This window comes from Lycorma delicatula, chromosome 5 (assembly GCF_047948215.1).
Source record: "Lycorma delicatula isolate Av1 chromosome 5, ASM4794821v1, whole genome shotgun sequence".
Taxonomy (NCBI): Eukaryota; Metazoa; Arthropoda; class Insecta; order Hemiptera; family Fulgoridae; genus Lycorma; species Lycorma delicatula.
The window spans coordinates 53,596,673-53,608,461 of record NC_134459.1 but is presented as its reverse complement, the minus strand read 5'-3'; the positions used below and the strand labels follow the sequence as shown (position 1 = coordinate 53,608,461).

General features: G+C 27.5%; 1 protein-coding gene across 1 annotated transcript in view; it reads right to left on the bottom strand.

Annotated features, from left to right (window-relative positions):
- Positions 1-2,217: 2,217 nt before the first annotated feature.
- Fntb (Farnesyl transferase beta subunit) overlaps positions 2,218-11,789 on the bottom strand; it is a 37,235-nt gene continuing 27,663 nt past the window's right edge. Inside the window, exons 9-10 of the mRNA XM_075366120.1 lie at positions 9,560-9,665; positions 2,218-2,504 (exon numbers count right to left, since the gene is read on the bottom strand). Coding sequence (XP_075222235.1) covers positions 2,307-2,504; positions 9,560-9,665 — 304 coding nt within the window. The 3' untranslated portion in view covers positions 2,218-2,306. The remainder of the gene's footprint in view (positions 2,505-9,559; positions 9,666-11,789) is intronic.

Sequence of the window (11,789 nt, the reverse complement as noted above, 5' to 3'; positions counted from 1 at the left end):
CAGGAATAATCCTACATATATAACAGGACTGCATCATCTAAGCTGGTAGATCAAATGTGAGAACCAAATACTTCAACTATTGGGTCCTCTCATAACAAGCAAAATCATTATAGCAATGATGTGCCACTACCCAGTAGGACTTAGAATTAGAATGACAGAGATATATCACAAAATAAAAGGTTGCAGTTGACAACTTTTTATATCTTTGCAGTTCTTTATATAATGAAATTCTTCTAGCGAGATGAATAATAGATTTCAAATTTGGCCAGAAAAATACGATTGCATTAACATGTTTTAATGTTTATTTGATTATATGAATCAGCTGGACTTTACTTCAGAAACATTTATCTTATTAAAAAGCCGTAATATATTTATCATGCTTCTAAAAAGTAACATATACTTTATCCAAACAATTCAACAAATCTGAAAAATAATCTTGTTGATTGGATAAGGTATTTGATTCATTGTGAAGAAATGTTTAACAGGTAATAAAAATCCTGAAGGAATTTGTGAAAAGCTGCCAAAATGTTATATTCTCTTCCTTGTTATGCTCCTCTGAAGTATCTTGCTTTTATGTTTGTCTATCTTTTTATAATAAATCTCAATTACTATTGTGGTTTTTTGTTTTAATGATAAGTTCTAACCTTCACCAAGATGTATACAGCTCAATTTCTAATAACTATTTAAACTATTCTCTTCTTCCATTAAAATCTTGAATTGCTTAACCTTTTTAAACAGTGGCCAGATTTTCAAAATTCATGTTTGCTTTTTTTTATGTTTTATAAGGTTGTCTATTATATAAATTTCTGCATTTATATATTTTATTGGATTCAGAAATAACAGAAAGAAGAATAGATTTATTTAACCATTATTTTCTCGAGTTAGTTATATGTTTTTATTATGATTTTTAGTCATTATCTCATGAAAATGCAGTTTATTTTATTTGAGATTTTATTTAATTTCAACAAATTTCTAAATACATATATCTTAAAAATTGTTAGGTTAATAAAAATCAGATTTTGATTAATCAAATTTTACTGGTTTTTTTAACTGCGTGTTAATTTTTGACTATTTTCTGCAGGCTGAGTTTATCCCTTTTTCAGTTCTTGTAATGCGATCAGAAAAAATGGTTTGATGAGATAAAGGATCATTATTAACACATATTTTTATTTTCATAAAACTTATTATCAAATTAATTACTGCGAACAGATATTTAATGCAACTGTCTACAATTCTGATCACTGATACATTTAAAATTTAATACTTTCCAATTATTATTATAATACTTAATATTTTTCCAGTTTAAGTTTAAAAAGATTTCATCATTTAAAAAGAGGATTTTTGTATATTTTCAGCAAATTTATTTTTCCTCAGTTTTCCTATTTAAACCCGAGTAATTTTTATTCGCAATGTAATGTTAGTTTCAATTTAAAAATATTCATAAGTCTTCCCAATTTCGATATCATTGTCATCAGTAAAAGTCTATCCCTGGCTGCAGCAGAGCAAGTCTACTTCCAGCCTGGTCCATAGGCCAGTTGTGGCTAACCAGCCTTATACTTCCTGAATTTGTATTTTGTTTTAAAATTACATAAAAATGTTAAAAGATTAATAAAAAATACTGTATTTAAATCCATTTTATGTAAAATTTAATTTAAAGATGTCTTAATAATTTTATTTGATGGCATCTGTAACTCTACTGTTAACAGATTTCTAATTAATGGATTTCACACCTTTCAAAATTAGCGAATTTTTCCTTCATTTTAAAATTTGTTGTAAAAGTTTTATGCAAATTTTAATTTTTGTAATGAAGGAGATGTTCTATCTCTTTACATATTAAATTTTACTCCATAAAACCTTAATATTTTGCAGCACTGAACCTTGATTAGTGTATTTCAGTTTATTTTCCAATGAACACTAAAAGTTAAGTTAGATAAATATTGTACACTGGATTATTCAAATAACAATACTCAGCAAAATAATACAATTTTAAAAACTATTAATTTTAAACTTGTAAATATATCAATACAGGTACAATTTAAGGTGAAGAACCAATTTATGTGATTAAGGATTAAATTCTGTTACGTCTGACTTTTGAAGCTATCAAAAATTGTTACATTTCAAAATAACAGAACAATAGAGAAAAAAAAAAAAAAACAAACATTCTGATACCAATGAAATTTTGTGAAAGTAACAAACACCACATTACAAAACAATAGATCATAATTCAATTTCTTTTTTAATAGCACTACATTAACAAAAAAAAAAGGATTAAAAAAAGAAAAAACAATCAACTGACTAAATCAGTATCAATTATCATTCAAAAGGGTAATCTTCTCAGTATTTTTATTACTATCATCAGAGGCATCATCATTGTCATGGTAACCAAACGGTGATAACTTCATTGTAAATATAGTTTTATAATTAGGTACAGGAAGTTGATTAAAATAAAGTAGAGCATCTTTTAACTTTTCAATTCCTATATTATACATTGGGTGCAATGGCATCTGAAAAAAAGAGAAATGTGTTATCATTAGTATTAATTTAAATTAACATTCCTTCTCTTATATTAAGAATAATTATTAACATCTTAGGGATAAATCATAAATGAAATTCATAAAAAATTTCCTGAAATTAGTTAGCTATGAAAAAACTGGCCATAATTACTTTCTATATTTGCAACATAGTTTAGTTTAACTTGATCCACTTCAAAATGTAAATAACTTTATTCAAAAAATTTCTTCAACAGATGTAGTGGAATCTGTAAAGGAAGCACGGATTAGTGTGGATGAAAACAGGGTAAAAAAGTGTTTTAAGAAAGATGGTAATGATTTTGGGTTACGGAGAAAGAAAATATGAATGAAGAAACTATAATTCAAATTGAAAATTTAGTCGTCAACAGATTGGGATATACATTGATGTTCATTTTAATAAAGACAAAGAAGTTGGAGATATATTTTAGTTTATTCTATTTGGCACAGTTTTAGTCAACAAATACATGTATACATTTATTCATTTACAATAGATGAAATGCACTTTATTAATGGACAGCATATCTGATTATTGAGACTAGCTGAAACAGATTAGAACAAATTTTATCTTAACTTTGGCTAAATATAATCAGAAAAATTTGACCAAAATAATCCCCTTTTTGGGTAGGGGTAAAGCACAGCGAATGACCAGAGTGAAATAAGTTTTGATTTGGTGTTTTTTTTGTACCATTTTGAACACAATGAAAATAGTTACAAAGTATTCTCTTAAAATTATCAACTAATCTTAGATTGGTTGATTCTGAAACTTTACAATAAAAGGAATTTTGTAATGTAGTTCTATTATAAATATTGTAGTCACAAATAGCCAAGTTGGTCAACTATGTATCTAGTAGTACAATAAATTGTAAATTTTGGCAGGTGATATTAAAACACTATATTATTTATGAAATCTCTTTTAAATGACCAGTTCTGATTCTAGACTATTTTGATCTTTTGTAGAGATGGTTAGAGAACAAGACTGTGGCTGTCTCAGTGTGGCTGTAATAATTTCTTAAAGGTGTGCCGGTATGGCCATAATAATTTTTGTTAAGGTTTATGGAAATAAATGTTTTTAATAATTTAAAAAAATGTAATTGGGAAATTCCTTTCATTAATAATGCACAAATTTAGTCAAATGATAAACATATTATTGTAATAACACGAATAATTTGGTTGATGATAATGGCAAAGAAAAAAACATTAATAAAAAGATGAAGCAAATTCTCAGAACATCTACAAAAATGCTTACTACTTTAAGTATTCGTACAACTAAGTATGCATACTTGACTTTGTCTTATATTTATTCACTTTCTTTTATAATACAATTTGAAAATTTTATAGTCAACAATTTTATTATCATCAAGATTATGATCTATTGTTTTAATTTGTTGACACAATTTAAAGCAACATCTAAAGTAGAAGAATTAGCAAGCTTATCCACAATTTCTTTCTCCCAATCATTTTCATCTTCAACTTCTTTGTCTTCATTAAAATGAGTATCAATGTTGATGTAAATCTAATGACCTAGTTCTATGACTTCATTTTCAATTTGGATTAGAGTTTCTTCATTCATATTTTCTTCCTCAGGTAATCTAAAATCAATACCACCTTTCTTAAAACACTTTTTTACCGTGTTTTCATCCACACCTCCTTAACATATTCCACTACTCCGTCAAAGAGATTTTTTCAATCAAGTTATTTACATTTTGAATTGACAACTGTTACAAGAGTTGTCATTATTCGATAACGATAATGAAGTCTAAACAACTGAATTATTCCAAGAACTAACGGTTGTGATTTACTTGTAATGTTAGCAAGTAAAAACAATAAATAAATGTTACTTAAAGACAATTTTAGATAACACAGGGCACTGTCCAAAATTAGCAACATTTCTCTGCCTCAGTTTTTCATTGAATTTTTCAATTCAATCAGTGAAAATCAAAACTGTCATCCAAGCCTTTCTATTTGTGTACTATTCTACTTTCAGTTTGGACATATTAACATTTTTGAAACATTTTGGCTGCAGTGAATTGTTTATTGTAAATGGAGGTTTTTCTCTTTAACAGTATTGTTACACAACATCACCGTTTATTCTTTATTTTAATTTTTTAGTATCATACGCATTAGTACCTTTGAACATCAATGACTTAATTGGTATAACTCAATAAAAAAGTACCATTTTGTCAATGTTGTAAATGTCCTTGAGATCATAGTCTTTTATTAATGATGGCTACTGTTGTAACCACTCACCTACTGTTTTCACTGACGGATTCACTTTCACCACACACATTTTTTTAAATAATATTGTTTAGATGGCTAAATTTTTCCAACCAATCTCTGCTTCCAATAAATGTCTCAATTTGAAGTTATTGTACATAACTTGTTGCTCTTTCTTGTAGTAGTTTACTGCTAATAGGCAATTTTCATGCACAAGCACCTTCAAACCAAGCAAAAATTAAATCATTCACTTCTTTTTAGGGTTGAAAATTTTCCTTTTTGTATTTTTATTAACATTTTTAAATCATTTTTCTTATAAACGTTCTCTTTCTTTTACAATTTGTTGGTTTTGCATTTTACCATAATTGTATTTTTCTGTTAATATTCTTTATGATAGTCCACAGCCAGCTTCTTCAGTAACATTTAATCGTGTTTCTAAATTTAATTTGTTGCTTTTTTTTTCTGACGTTTTTACTAACAAAATTTAAAAAAATCTTGTACAATGACAAAAATTATTTACGAAAACACCAATGTTTTCGTAAAGATATGTACATACACATATCTGAATATAATAGTGAAAATTCAGAACTGAAGTCTGCTGCTGACTAGCTGGTGGCAGACTTTAAAGTTATAAGATGCATTTTATATGCATAAAGTAGACTGTGATGAACATGTTGAGCATATGTTACTATAAAAGTGAATAAATAACCAGTCACTTTTTTACATGATTTAAATCTACATTTTCTTGCCTTATTTTTTAACATTAAATTTATTTTTGTAAGTGATTGAAAAGTTTTTGTACTAAAACTAAAATTTTCTCCTTAATCTGCTATTAAATCTGTAACCAATAATTAATCAGTTTTATACCAAAAAGAAGCAATGAATCAGTGAATATTTCAAATGTTATGGGCTCGGTTGAGTTGGAGAACAATAACATTGTCGGTATGGCAATTTATTTACATTTCAAGAAATACTTGCTTTTACGGAGATGGTTGTCTTAGAGATGGTCGGCGTGAGAGATTTCAGCGTAATTACTATTGGGTGTAGTGCATTTCAAACAATTTAAAAGTCTGTTGAGTTGGAGTAAGCTCACTAGTTCAGACATTTAAATTTTAATACATTCAGGGCAATTTAACTGATAGAGTGCATATATTTCTTTAAATACCATTTCCATTCTTCTTTCTATGAAGAGGAAAACTGCTCTTCTTTCTTTCTATGTGAAAAGATTCATAACAAAATAATTAAGAGGCTATATACATACATATAAAAGATCAATATTACATATATTCACTGGAATATAGTAACACAATAACACCTGCCTGTGAAAATATAAAACTGCAAATCGTTAATCATATTCAATAATAGCACAAGATAGGAAAGATTTCATATAGAAAGATACTGTTGACAGCAAAAATAAATTTAATTAGAAATTGTTAGAAATATTTATGTAGACTGTGGTGTAAAAGCAAGATAATGAAAGTTACGCCAGTTGATAAAGATCAAATAAATACTAAAGGAAAGAATATTTAAATGAATATTAGAGAAAAGAAATCTGTGAAAGAATCCTGAGATGAACTAGATTGTAGGGCTGCACATATTAAAACACCAATTTTTAATTAATCTGGTATAACAAAGATAACTATAAAAAATAACTATTGGAATAGATGACAATATTGTCGTAATATGTTAATAATAAAACATTATTACAGAACAGTAAAAATCAGAATATTTTCAAATCGGTCAAATGATGAACCACTATAAAAAAAAGTTAATGATACCGTCTCTCACAAAAAAGGAATTTTACTCTGCCTATTGTATCTTTATAAAAAATAACTTTTTGAATAATTACAAAGTCATTAAAATAATTACAAAGGTAATTTGCAGGATAGCTGTAAAAAGCAATACTGTAGGATAAAATAACCAGTGTTATAAAAATGCCACGGTATAATGTGACTTGATCACAATGTGCTGCCAGCAACTGTAAATTTGACACGAATGTGATAGTATTTAAAAACCAAACATGAAAAAGTTAAAATAATCATGTTTTGCTTTGTGGTCAGCAAGATAATTTAGAAAAAAATACTTATACATGTTAATTTGTAATGCTTTAGGCATTATGTAAATCTATGATTTATTATAAAAATTCTAAAAGTTGAATAAACTGATTATCTTGCAAAAAGAAAAAAAATCAAAATGTAAATTTAGATCTTGATGACTACAACACAATAATCTATTACACATGACATCATAGAAATAATGTAATAAACATGCCATTATATTTTATCAGATGATTATACATATGCATATTATTTCATGCAAATTAAAATAAAGGTTTGAACAGAGATATGAAGCGTACGTACTTAGAATAGTAACTAGGGATAAAAGTTTTGATATGCAATGATCCAAATAACAACAATTATTCTACTGAAAGGGTAACATTTATTTTCCATCATAAAAGCAGTGTCGGGCCAATAAAAGTATCACACTTGATCTTATTGCTTTGATTGAAATATCCACCAACTTGTTGAGAGTTAATCAACAATGCAACATCCTATTGACAGCATATACAATTGAAACAGTACAACAAATGGAAAAACAAAGCTATATGTTCAAGATTTAATGCTCTGATATGCTGTAACCTCTTCTTCATTGTTACCTTCTTTTTATTATGGCCATAATAAAAAGAATAATTTTTTATGACATTAGTTTCCAAAATGTGTGCCTCACTGCTTGGAGAGCCAGAGCCACAACTTCCTCACAGGAATGTAGCAAAATATTACACAATTTTCACACTTTAATTTCCATTTTCAATTCAATGTTATAGGATGTTTGTTCAGTTATATTTTTTGTGATCTAAAATGTGTTTTATTAATTTTTACCTAATCCTTGCAAAAAAATTACTGGCTATTTTACAAACGGTAATTGTTAAAATTTGACATAGAGTGTCCAAGGAAAATCTGATTTCAACAAGGGTGTCAAGAATCAAAAAGGTGTCAGGAGCCAGTGCTCTTGATATAACTTATTTTTCCAAATATCATCCCTATGATATCTAATTAATAAATTACAGTGGAAGAATGAAGAACAGACAAAAATGAGAACATACAGATTACCTTTTCATTATTAAAGAATGTTGGGATTACTGCAACCATTTTCAGTCGGATTAACCCGAAGCGGAAAGTAAAGATAACCATTTTTAAGGCCTTATTTCTTTTTACATAATTTTAGGAATTCAATTGCACCTCTTTTATTTACTATAAAATAAATTCCACTTACAATTAGCTAGTGTTGAGAAGGAAAGTATTGGCTCCTACCATAAAATGTGTCCAGAGTAATTATCTCATAACAGCTGTCTATTGCAAGTAAGAGACTGGCAAACATGTTTAACATGATTTTACTGAATATTGTATTATGCTCACTTTACATAACAAAAAACAAGTCAAAACATCACTTTTATACAACAAATAGGCAGCTTAATGGTATGTATTGAGTCAGACTAAGATACAGCAGCCAATTACAATACTTTCTTCCTCAGAAACTCTCAACAGCAAGAGTCTTTCAATATGTAAACAGAGAAATGCAACATGGAGGGAGACATAAAACCAGCTGATACTTTTTGCCAAACGAATGCTTAATACAGTAGTGTAAACTGCATGAACAAGGCAAATTTAAAAACAGTTTGTGAAGTGTAGTTGATGAAGACCGTTACAGATGTTCAAAAGTACTATCAAATGAAATGTTAAAATAAAATTAAGAACAAGTTATTTTAAATGATTGTCACATTAGTATAGAAATATATTGTCAGTGTTGGTAAGTTCATAAAACTATTCACAATGAAGTGCAATTTTTGAGATATGCTTGTTGTGTACCAATCTTACAAGAGATCAAGATTTGTACAGAACTAAAAGCACATATTGAATGCAAGGACAAGGCATTTTTTCAGTTGGAACAGTAATCTCTGATAAGACATGTAGACACAAATATGAACCAAAATTGAAAAAAAACAGAATGAAGAAGGGAAGCACACTGGATCTCCAATAACAAAGAAATTCAAATTGCAACCTTCTATAAATATAATGATATTTAACATATTTGGGATATGAGAGATCCTATTCTTAGTTATTATATAAACGGTTAATGTATGTCAACATTCATTAATAAAAAATTACAAACATTAATAAAAAAATATATTTGTAAACTCAAAACATTAAGTTAATGAAAAATATTTAAAACTGATTAATTGAAACAGATTATGTACATTGAAAAGCAAAGTTTGAATGAAGAACTGATTGATTCATCAACAGGTCAATGCTAGCCCTTATACCAACTAACTGGTATAAGATATGATCACCAAATTTGACTGAGAACTCTTACCAGAAACAATTTACACTCTTTTAGATCACTTTTGGTCAATTAAAATATGTTTACACGGAAGACAATTTGAAGATAATGAAGTGAAAATGGCCAATGCAGTTGTGATTCTGAAATTAATCTAAAAACTTATTTGTTGACATTAGATGGAAAAGAAACAGCATAAAAAGAGGGATATTACTGAAAAATAATGTTAATATTAAGTAATAATAATAATACTTAGTATAAATTTATAAATATTTGTCTACTCATTTAATGAAAGACTCTTATATAATGATTGTCATATCACTCAGACAAACGTTCCCATTAAGTAATAATTATTTATAAATAATACCATTAATTTATTAATCAAGTAACAGCATATAACAACAAATCAGATCTACAAAATAAAATATATAATCACAATAATTTTACTAATGACAGTTTAATCTGAAATGTTGGAATACCAGTAAATTTTTATAGCTCCCCACTACTTGAACATCTTTTCCAGGCACGTGTTGAGAAACGGATAATCCACTCAGAGTATAACATGTATGATACAAATCTCTCTGCCTGTAAAATAATTTATACAAATTTACAGTCACAAAAATAAAAATAGAAAAATTAATGTACTAACAAGGGGAAAAATTTAACACTAATTAATCATCTATTTATTAAATAATTCTTTGCAGTGGCTACACATCTATACCCAGTCACAGATTCTTTTTTCTTTCTTTTTTTTTTAATAAGAAACAATGGTGCACTTGTAATTTTTCCGTACCAGAACATTTGATTTTGTATTATAGCAAACTGTAAGAATATGGTCCACAGCCAAATGTGGCTGGCTCAGCCACAGGACATGTTATGAAAAATGCACATTCAATTCGGGTTTACATTGGTAAGAAGCAAAAACTAATTTTTTTCATGCTAAATGTTTAAATTATTTTCATGAACTACATTTTTTAAATTTTGTATTACCATCTGCCAATGGATATCCAAAAGTAAGAACTAGGGTTGGGTGCAGTCTGATTTTTATAATTTAGATTATATTTTTTATGTTAAAATAAAACATAGACCAGGTATAAGTTAATACAAATTTTATGTGAAAGGAAGGAAAATTTTTTTTCAAAAAATGCCACAAAATGTAGCAATTTTGAAACTAGATCAGGATTTGAACTTAGATAATAGGTGTGGTTCATTTTTTGGAAAAACACCTTGGAAATGGATTCAGATTTCCAGAAAGATTTACATTATTAAATTTTTTATCTAATTATTACCTTCAACAATTTTTTCAGTAATCTTTTTTGAGAAACATTTTGGATAAACCCAGAAAGCCATATTCTAGTTATAATTCAAAAAACAGAAAACAAATTAAAATCCATAAAAAAATTGTTTGAAATTTTCAAGTTTTATTTTTCATACTGTTTAAATAGATCTGCAAAATTTCAATCATCAACTTTTATATTTTTTCTCATTTTAGTATGATCTTTGCAATCACAATGTACAGAGAAATGGGGAGAACACTGGAAAAAAATTCATTTTAGAAGAATTTTATTTTTTTATGAGAAGCTTCTTATTAGAATTTTTTAACTACTTACACATGGATATGATGGGGTAGGATGGTTCCAGGTGACTGTTGCTGTAAACTCTGGCATACTATCTATAAATTATCAGGTTCATAGATGAAGATTGGTTCTACTTGTCTGGATAAATCAATTTAAAGAAGACGTGCATTTGAGTTGTACAAAATTTGCATACATTCATGAAGAGCTTATACACCCATTGAGTCACACTTTGGTGCATAGTATCAGTAGAGAGAATAGTGGGTCTAATTTTTTTCTGATGATTTGTCATGTAAAACCAATGGTACTTCAAGCATCATTCCATCGAATGGCCAGTAACATAGAACTACTGTGTTTAGTTATGGCTTGAGTATACGGAGGACATTTTACACAGTTGATAAAGTAATCTTCTAAAGTTACTATACATTAATTCCAAAATTAATTACATGTTTGTAATACCTATTGTAAAAAAAAACAAATAAAATCATGAGTTTTATGTGAATCACCTGGTATTTTATTGTTACAAAGTACATGGAGTCGCCAAGAGCAGCCAAGTACTCATGGGAAAAACGCTCTTGCAATACATTTGTTAATCTTACTCATTACAGCTAAATATTTAACATGTTCATTAACAATTTTTATTAGAACTAAACTTTATCATAAATCATACGAAAATAATCAAAAATAGAAAAATCTTATTTTTGTTTTAAATTACATTTCTTGCACTCAAAACAGGTTAATTTGAAATTTGATCACAACTTTTATTTACATTGTATTCTTAAATGAAAATAATTCACCATTTTTCTGGAGGTGAAATTTAGTCAAAATTCAATTTAGCTATGTTTCTTTGTAATCTGACTGTTAGATTTTCTATTTGCTTCTTAACTTATTTTTTACTCTTTCCTCACTCCCCTTAGTGGTTTTTGGTAATCAAGCAAGTGCTCATGTAAAAAAAACCAGCATAAAACGGAAAAAAAATTAAAGATTGTTAAAAATAAAATGTATATTTTAATGTCACAACAAGAAATAATTTAAAAATATAAATAAATAGAAATTATATTTCAGGGGATGAAAATAAAAAAACTTGAAATTGAATACATAAAGTATAAACAAGTAATATAAAACTGAAAAAAAA